Source organism: Plectrocnemia conspersa, unplaced genomic scaffold, assembly GCF_051122295.1.
Source record: "Plectrocnemia conspersa isolate PC_06_02 unplaced genomic scaffold, ASM5112229v1 ptg000001l, whole genome shotgun sequence".
Lineage (NCBI taxonomy): Eukaryota > Metazoa > Arthropoda > Insecta > Trichoptera > Polycentropodidae > Plectrocnemia > Plectrocnemia conspersa.
The window spans coordinates 24,108,833-24,123,044 of record NW_028277165.1 but is presented as its reverse complement, the minus strand read 5'-3'; the positions used below and the strand labels follow the sequence as shown (position 1 = coordinate 24,123,044).

Genomic DNA, 14,212 nt, shown 5'->3' with positions numbered 1-14,212 from the left:
TAAGTGAATGTGTATTTTATTTTAATATGTGTACATTGAAGGAAGGTGAAAGTAAAAAATCCCTCTACAATCTAACGTAAACAATTAATTAAACGATAACTAAAGGTGTAATCAACACGTATCAGTGATAAGAAAATTTTAATTTACACATTTGATTCACTAAAAAGTCGGTTTTTCTGTATCTCCCTACTAGAATTCGAGCTGTAGCTAAATTAGATTTTTAACACTAGGATTACTAAAAAAATCATACCTATTTCTATCAACACCGGTCATAATAACTGGTCTACAATTAAAATGCTTTGGCGATGGGTGGCAATTAGCACAGATTGAGCCGCTGCAGTAATGTTTTTATTGACGATTAAAGTTGTTTACATTTGAACGGGGCACGAGCCCGTGACACGCGTCCGAACAGGCCGAGGGCTGCCATGCGAGAGAATAACCGTCCGTCAGTGCTACCCAAGTGTTAGCTAGTTTTGGCTCCAACAAAATTTAAATGTAAATAGGCCCCACACGGCCCCGCCCTAGCAATTTACTGCCGTAGTCGGCGGCGACGGTGGCTGACGATAGGGGCATCTGGTTGAGGGCGCAGGCCCATCATCTTGGTGGTCCGCCAACTCGAGTCCGGATCCAGGGAAGCTCCGGCGGGTTGGCAGCAAGTGGCTTTGCAGCGGATCGGCTTTGTTATACTGCAGCGGTGTCTGTGTCGGCCATTATGAATATCTGACTCCATTGGGCTCGGGAATCACGTCGGGTCACTAATTTAGCAACGGGATAGTGACGGGTGGCCATTATACACAGATTGAGCCACCGCAGTAGTGTTTTATTGAGAATTAAAGTTGTTTACATGGTTATTTATACAATTACGCCAAGTGTCGCCAAGTTTTGGCCATAATAAAAATCTATATATAAATATAAATAGGCTCCAACAAGGATATTGATTGATTCTGTACAAAGGAAAGTTAATTGTGTAGCGACCCCTATGCATCAGACACGATTCTGAGGTCTCGCTTTGATCCTTCGTACTGACGTTTATTGGTGTTCTTAGTTATTTTGGCTGTTTGATTATTGATGATTGTTAAATTCAAGTTGTGGTTGGACTAGATTTGAGGCAATGCAACGTTTAATACTTCAGCGCACTCCGTTCGTTTCGATATGCCAAAAATTCACGAGTGTAGCGATGTCTCAACCAATCGGGAGGTGGCTCTCTGCGACCGATCATGGGCCAGGACTAAAACACCAATCACTGCATTTGAGATGCCAGGGATCAAGTATAGAGGGGGGGGGGGGCGCAACTGACCCTAAGCATTCACTCCGCGGCGATCAAGAGACGAACAACACCTACCAGAATATCAAGAATTTCAGCCAGGGCTACTGAGCTATCACGACGCTATTGAAAAGAAACAATAAACAACACCGCCATACGAAAGGAACTGGAATCACTCTTCATCGACCAACGGATGAGTCCGGAAAAGAAAGCAACATTCTCCACTTCGTTAAACACACACACACTCGGACAACAACTTTATAACCTTTATTTTTATCCAATAAACGAAATTCAACGCAAGTCTCGCCGTTTAATCACCTCTCGTTATAGCATAATTGTATTTTAAAATATGTATATCTTCTACTTATATTTTCTCTAAATATATTTTCTATGCATGAAAATTTATATCTATTGTATGTATGTAATTTATATCACTATATTTTTTTTAATTAAAACACATAATAAAATTTTAGAATTTTAATAATTTGCAATCTATTTATATATTACTTTTTAAAAACCATAGGAATTTCCTGTGTATAGTACACTGGCGAAAAGTATCATTTTCGAGCTACCCACAGCTGTCTGTGACACACATGACAGCGAAAACAATAATCGCCTAACGCTGGGTATTGCGCTGTAAATTAAAATTTTGTATTATTTGTCTTCAGAAATCCGCCAGAGAGCTTACAATGGAGAAAGTGAAGGAGAAGCCGGTATTGTATATGCTTTTTATGACCTTTAATGTGGTAAACTGTCAGCTAATATGTAATGTAAACATTAAACGCACATTCAAAGTATATTCACTCCAACGTCCCTTAATTTAAAGACATCATTGAAAATATTTTTTTTGCAATTTTATATTTATAGCGCAGTTATTTATCTAATAACATTGTCTAAATATTAATAATGTAAAATTGATACAGCATAAAAAATATTGTTAAGGCCAAGTTTTTAAAAGAAAGGAATTATATTTGTATTTTCAAAATGGCGGCCACGCTTGAATATTTTTTTATTGAATGTAATATTGACAATTAACTATAAATACAGGCAATATTGCATATTAACTCACCTAATGTATAACGCAAATGTTATTGGATATACCTAATGATAAGGTGATCAGACGTCCTCCTTTGAGGAGGATTGTCTTCATAACTTTTGTCCTTTGTCCTCCTTAAATAAAAAGGTCCGAGGTGACCTTTATTTTAACAAAGTTTTTTAGCTTCTGTAGCAATTTCCCCTGTTTTGTCTTCCTCGAACAAAAAATCCAAGATGGCCTTTGAACAAGAATGTACGAAATGACCTTTTTTTAGCTTCCGCAGTAATTTGTTCTCCTCGGACAATAAAGTTTGAGATGCCCTTTTTATTTTTAGTGTCCTTTGAAATCTGGTCACCTTATTATTGATTACTTTAATCTTAATATCTTATATTAATTGACAGTTTACAGAAAACTATAACTAGTATAATAAGCGTTTGATATGTATATTATATAAACTCATTTGCTTCTTTCAGAAAAAGAAAAAAATTCGGAATAAAGCTGAAGCTGACAATACAGTCGTCGAAAGTGAGCCTTTGCCTCAAATCAGTGTACACAATGTTATTGAAGATGCTAATGATATAAGCTCAAATTTATTAGACGATGTTGAATACGATATCATTGAAATACAAGCCAACTCTGATCAATGCGTAAACGTATTAAATATAGAACAGTTGGATAATGATACACATGTTGAAATAGCTCAAGATATGGTATCTGTGACGCAGGAAGTTCTGCAATGTGAGGAGATACAACAACCAGACTCAATAGTCACCGCACCTTCTGCTCCAAGCTTCAGAGAACTGAACGCACTGGTGAACCAATTCCAAAAGCTTGAATTCATACAAGAATCTGTGGATGCTTTAAAAACGCACAAGGAAGTTAAAAGCATTACTCCGTTTACGTTTGAAGAGATTGAAAACGTATTCGGAATGAAAGAAATTAATAATGCTAGGACATTTTCAGCTCAGTTTGAAGAGCACAACATTATAGCGCCTTTGACTATCCATCCACTATATGAAGCTTTGTACCAGTATCAAAGAGCGAGGTCTCAAATGATCTTGAATCAAAAGGAAATATCAGCCTTGTTAGCAGAGTGTGAAAAAAAGCAAATGGCTATTTGGACACTCGAAAATAAAACGATGATTTTCAGAGACACATGTGAGGATAAAAATTATGTCTCGTATAGATATAAATATTTAGAAGCAACATTGCAATCAGACATTTTAGCTGAATTGCAAAAGGATTTGCAAATATTGAGAGATAAGGCTACTGAGGTTCATTCAATGCATTCTCACCAGGAAAATTTGTGTAAAATACAGGTAATGTATATATTTAAAGTCTTCCAAATTATTGGTAATTGTTTATATGTACTCGGTTCTAATATTAGTTTGTCTTTTATTACTAAGTTTATTAGATATTAAGTTGCATTTATAGTCTATAATATATACATATGTATGTATTAAAAATAATAAGTTAATGTGTATACACAAATTGAAAGGCTTGAAAAACTCTGATATAAATTATAAATCTGTCTTAATATCGATTATTCTAAAATATATTTATTTTTTTATTGAAGGTGAATGATTTACTTTGGACTTCAATTGTCACTGGAACAGATTTAATGAAAGATGCTCTGAACGTACTGTTCTATACCTTAAGAACATCTGGTTGGGGTTTTGATAAGCAACTTAGGCAACAATTGAGGAATTGGTGTTGTTTAGTGACAGAAGGACTTCTCAAACACGAAGATACCATGAACAATTTACTTTTTGTATTGCATCATATAATTAGGTATACAAATAATACATAGCATATTTTTTGTTAATTATATACATATAATATGTATATTATATATTTTAGAGTTCCACAAGGCATACGATGGGCCCTACATCTGATCAAGTGTGAAGTTAAAAGCGTCAATGATATATATAAAGCTTTTTGTCTACTAGAAGTCATATTGATAATAACAAAGCATAGCGATATACGAATTAATACACCGAACACATCTAAAAATGGTATTTAATATGTATTAAAAATCAATATCAGACTTGCCCATATTTATATGCGAGCCAAATTAGATGCTTTAGAACCTAGCTTTGGAGAGCTATCCATTTCATCATTATTCATAATTGAGAAAAAGATGGCAAGTTTGGGTTTACGTCCCTACTATTAGCTCTAAAGTACACAATACGCATATACGTTCGATATACTTATCATTGAACATATTTATAGAATTTTTTTCTATAAATGTGCTCAAAAAATAAACCGGAGCAATGATAAATATAGCGTCGTCGCAGTGGGAACGCTTGTTACCGTCGCAGTGACGCGACGGTAACAAGCGAGCATTCTCACTACAACGAGCAACGAGCGTTCTCACTACGACGGTGACAGCACGATTTTATTGCTTTTGATGTGGATTTTTGACTTCTGAGAAGGGATAATTGTTTTTTGCGCCCTCCTATTGGTCAAAATTTGGTTTAGGCATGCTTCATACGAGTCTCACTTATTGTTATAAAAACGCTTAGAAAACTAAGCATTTTTATTGCTTTTGACATGGATTCTAATTAAGGACCTCTGATTTTGGCCAGAAAAATGCATGTCACTTAACGAATGGAAATATTAAAATAACGACCACTGACTGGCCAACTTTTGCCTCACCTTTAAAAAAGCTGAAATGATGTCATTGTTGTTTACATTTTTGGGTTTATCAAAATAATTCTGGTAAAGTTAGTTTTAATATCAGATATGTATTTACGCGGTTCACACCTATTGTTATTTAAAATGATCGATGGTACGATAAAAATGAAAGACTGAAGTATGAACAAATTGTACCTTGATGTTATATGTCTGATAGTGACTAGACATTACAACTACAAATTAATATTAGTACTAATTAATTTTATTTTTTAAGATGATGAACTTGTAGTTGCTTCTGAAGCAGGAGATGATGCCTTATGGTTGATTGTCGATTCTGATGGAGAACACGCTGATATAGAAATTAACGGCACACAGAACAAGATTGTTTTAAAGGAAAGTGACATTTTAGGGCTCATCAGGCAAATACCGTTTGAAAATATATTTCAAGAGCTGATGGTAGTCAGATATATCGAAGATGATGTATTATAATTGCTTCATATTTATTGCTTTCAATGTTAATTTATGTTATTGATTATATATTAAATTTCAGGTTATGTTTTGCGGTAAAAATTTATGCGGTGGATCTGTACTAAAAGTTTTTGCTACGTTTAGAATATTTTTGAATATAATTAGATTTGCTTTAATTTCGTTCAAAAAGTACGTAGCGCTCACCAAAGAACTGTGCCGTTTAGCATTGCATTCCGTTATGTATTGTTCGGATTTATGGGAAGTAGCTAGGTATGTCAATCATTATAATCAAAGTCTTATTATTTTACTAATCATAATTGTTATCTTATAGTTCTGAGTGTGAAGCCAATTTAATTGAACGACTTTGCGTCGAATATGATAATATATTCTTAGCTGGTGTGTCTGCGTTGGAATGTGCAGGATCTAGGGAAATCTCTACTATGTTTATAGCGGAGATGCCTTTCAAGTTTTGCAAGATAGATCATGTTGTGGAGTTGTATCAGAAAATATCGGACAATTTGATCGGTATGTTAATGCGGTAACTTAATCCAACTCATTCCATATTAATGTTTGTGTTGTTTTCAGTTTCAGATAGCATATGGTGTTATTATACATTTGTTACCATATCAAATATGGCTGTCATCAGAAAGGAAGATAAGCTGGTTTCTGCTGCAATAAAAAAATTATTTGATGTATGTTTTTGTTGATAATACAATTATCAAAACATTTAAAACAACTATTTTTCGGTTAAAACATATGTAGTCTCATACTTAACTGTCGATTCTTAACCACTTTCGTGCCATCGCTTATTATTATTATTGATGAGTCATTTAATTTGGACACTGTCATTGAAATACGATATTACGAGTCTCTTTTCATTTTAGGGATATAATATGTCATTTACGTTACTCAATCTATACATTTTTGAAGTATATTAATATAATATAACTTTTTAACAGACTGGTGTTATTTTATTGGAATTATTAAAAAATATTTTTTTTCATCAATTTTTAGATTGGTTTTCTATCGGATTTTACGGATCTTGGTTGCGGAGAATGGGCTAGGACGCTCTGCGGGATAGCTTTAAAAAAAAACTTAGAATTCATGAGTCCCACGTTGAATAACATTCCTCCGGAGACTCCCGGAAAATGGTTGGATAATTTACCACTGTCTCACTGGACTCCCAATATCGATGAGTTGATGCAACATTTGACAATATGGAAAGAAAGTAAACCTTCGTTAGTACCGTTTTTATTGAAATCTCTAAATTGGAACGTTGATGGGTAATTATTACTTGCATATGAATTATATTGGATTTATTGAAGAAAATGACAGTGTGATTTTTTAATTTAGGGGATTTAATTTGGAGATTCAACGAGGCGTCGCTGTGTTTCTGTCAATTATGACCCAAAAGTATACGCAGGCGAAAACCAATGTACCAGAATGGATTTGGGAGTGTCTCTTAGCATTGAAAATCCACCATATTGACTGGAGATTAAATCTCACTTCTGCTCCTCATCCTGAATGCTTTGTTGGCATTGATTTTTCTGGAAAATGTCACGTCACAAATACTATACTAATGTTAACAACATCGTGGGGACATTCTTTGCCTTTAATCTTACAACATTCTGCACCTTGCTTAGTAAAATTGGCCAGCATCGGTAGATTTACGGAAGTAGCTCACGTCTTAAATTATATCGTACTAGTATTAGCAGAATCACCAGAATCCATCGTACAAAATAAATTGTAAGTTTTATGATTTTGACGTGTTGTCTTTAATTCTGATCAATATAATAAAAATTATTTACTCCATAGCTTTAAAGAACTGCTAATGTTAATATTGAAAGAAGAAAGATCATTACATAAAATGGCAGTCAGATTATTAAGTAAAGACTTTCCCAGCGCAAATATTAAATTATTATTAGAAGTTATGAAATCGCATCTAATTAATTATACAAAGTAAGTTCATTCTATATAATATTTTAATTATGCATTGCTTTATGTTATATTCGTTGCAGATTTTCATATTCTTCACCTACACCTTTAATGGTGGTGTGGATTCATTGGATTACATCTTTGGATAACTGGCAGTGCGATTGGATTGCAGTATATTTGCTTGATATGGTTTTAGGTTATTGTTTTTTCTTTCAAGATGCCATGAATGAAGCATCGCGCATATTTAAATCATTCATACAGGTATAAAATATTATTACGACTGGAAACAATTCATGGGCATTTTTATATATATTTAATTTAATTACATTTCAGTCACCAACATCTCCGAGATCACCTAATTCATCATCGTTTGGAAGCTGGTTGTTCAACAACTCGTCAACGTTTAAGGGCTTGATTCAATGTTCAATCGAGGTTCCTTTCGTTTGGCATGTCGTTTTGTGGTTGGAGCACTTTACAGTCGAAAGAAACATGGAGCTCTGGCAAAACTTGGCTGAAAAATTACATTTGCAAAAGGAAGGAACGAAAATTAACATCGATAAGACTTTCAAGGTATCAATTTATGATTTATTTATATGATGTATATTTTATATTATGTTCTTTAATATTAATTTGCTTTATTGTAGAGCGTCGGTGGTGGTGATAGTTCTTCGTATCTCGTTATATACCGTTCTATTCAGTGTGCAATAGCCACACCTCTCTCGCATCCAATTTACTCTCTAATATGGCAGTGTTTTTTTTATATGTATTTAAATACCAGTGTGCTACGGTGAGATTATATTTAAAATATTATATAGTATAAGTTATAATCAAAAATTATTTTTTAGGGTGAATAGTTACGTAAAACCTGTTGGACCGTTATTTTTTCAAGGAACGATCAATTCAAAAGTTTTGGCCAAAGCAAAAGCTCGTCTTTTAGAAGCAAAACTGTACCACGAGGATAAAAATAAAAGTTTATTGAATGCAGATGAGAAATTATATCATTTACATCAAGCGAGGTACTTATATTCATAATATCAAATTTTAATTTATTATCGTTTTAATAAATTATATTTTTCTTTCAGATTGATGGATACATTCCATATGTGGTTAGGTGAAAATTTCTTCGACGATCCAAGCCAAATGTTCTCTCATCCATTTTCGGAACAATTAAGAATGCTCATTTCTGGACAAACTGTACGTTGATTACATTATCAGTCCTGACTGATTAATTCATGTATTTTTTTGTAGTTTACATGGACAGAAACAATCGATTTGCATGAATACGAGAAATATTTGTTTATATCAAATATAAAAAGTGGTAGTCCGATACCGAGTGTCAAGAGTAAAGAATTTTCATGCGAAGAGCGAATTCTGAATCGTATCAAAACTTATGAAAAACCGATCAAAATTTGCACAGAGAAGTTTAATGATACCCAGTTAGTGCCTATAATTGATCCGACTATCAACAATGATTTAAGAAGTGCCTATAATATGCTGAAAAATAATTTAAAACAACTGCATTCACATTCTAAGTACATTATTTGTTTATAAAGATTGCTTTATATATAATATATAATTATTTTAAATTTATTTTAGAAAATATATCACATTACGTTCGAATATTATACAGATTGATAAGGACCTTTATAGTTTACTTGGAAAATTATATACAAAAAATAAAATTAACTTTAATAGAATAGAGAAATGTGGCAACACTTGCATGGGAGGCGCTAATATTAACGTTTCTGTGCGTATCACATAATTTGGTTCTAAATGATCAAATCTTGCTATGTAAATTTCATGTTTGTTTGATTTTTGTAGGGTTTTGAATCACAATTAAATACCAACACTAAGGCAACTATTTTTTACAATAGGGAGAAGCACAAAGTAGCTATTGATCAATCGACAGAATCATATTTAAGCGTATCTTTATTGACGGCAGCAATGAGCAAATTATCACAGTAAGATTTTATTTTTATTAAAATTACTGCTACAGAACTAATAAAATTACGCTCTCTCTAGGTTGGCTTGTAACGGTATGTTACCAGCAACTAATGACATTGGCATCAAATTATTCAATCTTGTTTTGGAGGCGTTGAAAAATGAAAATTTGAATTTTCCACCGGCCAATCATGTCTTAAATAATATTGCTACTCAATTAGGGGAAGTTAGTATGAATATAAATTTTTCTATTTAATAGTTGCATCATTTATGCTGATGTTTTTTTTAGAAATTTGTTAGAAAAAACGGAACACATTGTATAAATCTCGTGAATAGAATGAAACATATCGGAAATGATGCGCTGATTTGTTCATTGCTGCGCCCTTTGGATTTGCCGACTAATGAAATGCTGAATTTGTATGCTATTATCAATAGTTCAGTTGCAGATTTTCATGTGGCTTTTAGTTGTTTATCAAAGGTTGGTTGCCGGTTGTGAATTCAATTAAACTTCCTAGGATAAATTAATCATATTTAATTAAATGGTTTCAGTTCCGAATATCGGTATGGTTGCATGAGACGCGCCCGAGCGTTAATGATAGAAATATACTTATAGCTCATATATGTGAAGCATTAGCTTTCACTGGATGTGAACCGCCACCAGAAAAATTAATGTTACAAGAGGTATATATAATACAAATATACACTACCGATCAAAAGTTTGAGACAATTTATTCGCATATTTAACAGCTGGACCGGATTTTCCCTTTTATGACCCTTTGCGTAGAATAAGAAGGCGAGTCTAAAAAAAATATGTTATAATATTATTATTATGGATAATACAGAAAATAGTCTATTCCTTAATTGGGTAACAATATTTTTAATAGTTATATTAAATAAAGGTGGATTTGTGACTATGAACGTCGTTATAGGTTTTGGCCTTTTGACCGGTAGTGTATATTAGTATAGTCACGGAGAATCTAATTAATTTGTAATTATGTAAAAATGAGTTTACAATATAATATTCTAATAGCTGCTGTGCGTTCATCTCGGTCATCTACTCGCGTGGGAGTTTCCAGTTCATCTAAACCAAGTTCTATCATATTTTCATAAATTGTCACTTGAAAAGAAGCTACCGCCAGACTGCTGGGAGCATTGTTTCATGGTTATCGAGAAATATCCCCATATGATTTCTCATCAACAGGTTATTTCCAAATATTTATAGACAAACATACGTTTTAAATTGTGCTTAAATTAAATTGTTATTCCAGGCTTGTAGCAATATGGATTTGATTGGTCGAGAATGGTGGAGCAAACGTGGGACTTGGGGATTGCATGGGTTGTATGATCGCTATAATCTATATACAACGGCGATGACGAGACTGGGAGCACTTCTCACGTCCTGTGTTTTGAGCACGTCCATGGTTCATCAGCCGCTTTTGCTCACACATCAAAGTATGTGAATAGATATATAATATTTCCTTTGATTTCCCTATTGATCCGCTAACTTATATTATTTTTAAACAGTATGCTCTGTGGTTTTCAACTCAATGTGCTCTTTTTGGAACGTGTGGTTGGTGCCTAAGTGGGACACGCCGCAAACAATCTGGTCCAACGATTGGCTAACTAAAAGTCCACCGCTAATGCCTTGGGGACCAGACGACAATGTAGTGCCTGAAATAATGTTGGACGCATTCGTCGAAACCTTGACTTATTGCATAGAAACTTTGCCAGGAAGCGGCGATGATTTTCTAAGACTGACTTGGCTATGGTACTTCAGCAGCTATCCGCACATTGCAATTGGAACTCACGTATTAGGACGTGTGCATAAGGCTCTGTTAAAACTCCCTTGGTCTATAGATTGCAATCAATGGATTACATATTCTGAATTGCAAACGATGTATAAGGTATGCAATTCACAACATAATTTATGGCTGGACAAGTCTTTAAATCGATTAATGTTTACAGATTAGTATGAGGCCGCTACCGTCCTGTCACACTTTTACTCTTCACTGCATAGGCGATCGGACTTGGAAGAATTGGATTAATGTGGTACCTCAGCAAATTCAAACAAACGCACTGCATATGCTGCTATTACTATTTTTAAAACTTCGGCCTGAACATCACGTAATATTAGATTCCATATGAAGCAAACATGTTACATGTTATAATGTATATATTTAGGTTTTAGATGATTTATTGCAATTGCCGTGGCATCATTTGAAAGTAAAACAATATGAAGAAGTACTCGAATTTTTTATGAACTCGATGAACAACACAGAAGAACCATTTTATGGCAATCCATTTTTCTCGTAAGTGTAGCATGATCTGATGTTAAGCTCCTTCGATCAGATATTAATATTTTATTTATGATTTTTCTAGTGTATTGTGTGCTGTCGGTGGATTAAAGGAAAATCGAGAAACAGGCGTAGAATGGCAATTAAAGAGGACCAGTCTGATTAATAAATGGATTGACGGTTTGTTGGAAATCGTGGAGAGAAAATCTGATGCTACTCAAAAGCGCAACGTTAATAAGACGGTCGGTTTGGGTATTGGTGATATGCTTCAAAAGATAGAAGTAACTGTGATGAATTTAGGCAAGCTTTTATTTATTAATTATTATAATATACTATTTTAATTCATGATTTAATATTTCTAACAGCTGTAAGCGACACTCAAAAATTATCAGAATGTACGATGCTTTTAAATTCCGCCATAATGATGATAAATATGGTTTCTTTGCAAGAGATAGGAAAAATGGTAATTCAACAGCAATCAACAATAAATAGAATTAATTATATATTAATATTAATATTGGGTTTATTTTAGAAATTTATCGAATGGGCTGCTAATACGTCGAAACTTTGTGTAGAGTCTCTCGTTGGTTGTATTTTAAGTTTAACTCAGGATAATATTTTTGCTGAAGTATCCGAACACACTTTGAGTATATATTTTAGTAATGGAGGTTTGTATCTTAGCTTTTTATATTGCGTTTTTCTTTCAATATTTTATGAATGATTTTAATTATAGGTAATTGGAACTATATTCTGTCACTTTGGAAGCATAATTGCATTGTCCCCATTAAGTTTTTAATCGATAATAACATATTGATAACGGCTTTTGCTACGTATACGTCATTGGATATAGCAAAATATGAAGGAAAGCAGTTTGATACATTGCATAGACATATTTTATATTCATTATATGACTTCGTTCCTACGTGAGTATAAAAATAATGTATTATAATAATTAAAAATCATATTAAGCAGTGGGGTAGCTATGGTGGGGCGGAGGGGGCGGAGAGGGCGGGCCGCCCCGGGCGGCACTTGCTTGGGGGCGGCATATTCGCGATGGAATCGTCGAGTGTGGTTCTAAACCCTGAATATACTAAAATTTATGTAAATCTACGAATAGTAAGGGCTTAACAATAATCAATTTATTATTTTTAAAAATGCTGATTTTATGACTGCAAAAAAATGTATGGGGGGGGGTCGGCAATTTTTAGGATTGCCCCGGGCGGCACATACCCTAGCTACGCCACTGATATTAAGACATCATGGAGTTGTTCACAGAAGAATAGTGAATTGGGCAATCTTATAGTATAAATAATATTAGTCTTTTCATAGAATTTTTTTGTGATTTCTTCTTAATATTTTAGATCAACACTTGAAAATCAAACAATACTATGGGTTTTGTATTTATCGTCCCTCGTTACAGTTATAAACTTTCCAAAAGAAAATCAAACCACAGTATATGCACAAGTTACGTCTATATTAGAAAAATGGTCGGAAGAACCCGGCCTGTGGAAGACTTACGTCCAAAATATTGCACCTTCGCCCAAGTACGTTCATTTCATCATTTAACAGACATTTAACAAACGAGTAAAATATATTTGTTTTTCAGATTTAGAATCATTACAAAATATGCATACTGCAGCATTATAAACGCTAATGAAAATTTAAAAGGCGAAAGTTCATCGTCAAATGCCAAAGATGTTGTTTATAAAAAGTTTGTTGCTAGTGTAGAATCCTGTGTGGATCTAAAGCAATATTCGAGTGTTAAGCACATACTAGTCGAGTATATAGGTTATCTTAAAGAACAAGGAAATAAAACTAACGATAATGTTATGAGGAATATTTTAGGATTTTGTTCGAATTTATACAGTGACTCAAATTATATTACAAAGGTTTCGGATATTTTTAAATAACTATGTTAAATATTATTATTCCATGTTTTTTTTGTAATAATTTCAAAAGTGATATTTTGATTGTCGTGATATATAAATAATATTAGACTGTGTTATTGTAAGAATGTGATGTTTTGGCCATTAGTAATGATTCGGTGCTTGTTTCTAAATAATATAATAATATTTAGATTATTTTTCTATTATATTACTGAACATTTTACATTGCTTTAATACGATTTGTGTTTATGCACATATTTTACAATCATGACTATTATTATATATTAATAAATTAATGAACACTGATTTCTTTATGAATATTAACGTTTTTTATATTGAAACTAAGCTTTCCATAAATTTTAATAATAAGCTAGTCATCTGACTCTTATAGTATGCTTAACCAGTTACTCACGTTTAATTTTATTATCTATATTGTGAAGTTTTATTTAAAATATATATATTATCAAATAGTTTTAACAATTTATATTGTCGAGAATGTCATGTGCCATTTTTATTTTTAATGTTTATGATTTGAATAATGTAATAAGCATAATTGATATACGTATTGTTATAGGAAAACAATTATCATATCAGTACTTATAAAGATACATTTTTATAATAAAACATTTTCAAAATTATGTATGTGTATCTAATACGTGTTTTTATATACTTGCATAACTGATTTACTGTTTTGATCAGCACGTAATAAAAAATGGGATAATTTTTTAATGTAACGTTTTATTATAATATA

At 32.9% G+C, this 14,212-nt stretch overlaps 2 protein-coding genes across 2 annotated transcripts in view; both read left to right on the top strand.

Annotated features, from left to right (window-relative positions):
* The window catches only part of LOC148239304 (uncharacterized), a 278,456-nt gene that overhangs the window by 30,375 nt on the left and 233,869 nt on the right, over nt 1-14,212 (top strand). The window lies entirely within an intron of this gene.
* Epg5 (ectopic P-granules autophagy protein 5) lies at nt 1,849-14,190 on the top strand. The gene is made up of 33 exons (XM_088199675.1): nt 1,849-1,977; nt 2,774-3,619; nt 3,877-4,091; nt 4,161-4,315; nt 5,212-5,417; nt 5,488-5,675; nt 5,737-5,930; nt 5,991-6,097; nt 6,420-6,688; nt 6,759-7,151; nt 7,221-7,364; nt 7,424-7,601; nt 7,674-7,910; nt 7,985-8,127; nt 8,186-8,356; nt 8,423-8,534; nt 8,589-8,872; nt 8,937-9,087; nt 9,162-9,301; nt 9,363-9,507; nt 9,571-9,759; nt 9,831-9,962; nt 10,312-10,482; nt 10,550-10,733; nt 10,806-11,185; nt 11,247-11,405; nt 11,463-11,590; nt 11,661-11,875; nt 11,941-12,038; nt 12,108-12,243; nt 12,309-12,498; nt 12,937-13,119; nt 13,182-14,190. The coding sequence occupies exons 1-33, from the start codon at nt 1,954-1,956 to the stop codon at nt 13,483-13,485; spliced, it is 6,771 nt and encodes a 2,256-aa protein (XP_088055801.1). The 5' UTR covers nt 1,849-1,953; the 3' UTR covers nt 13,486-14,190.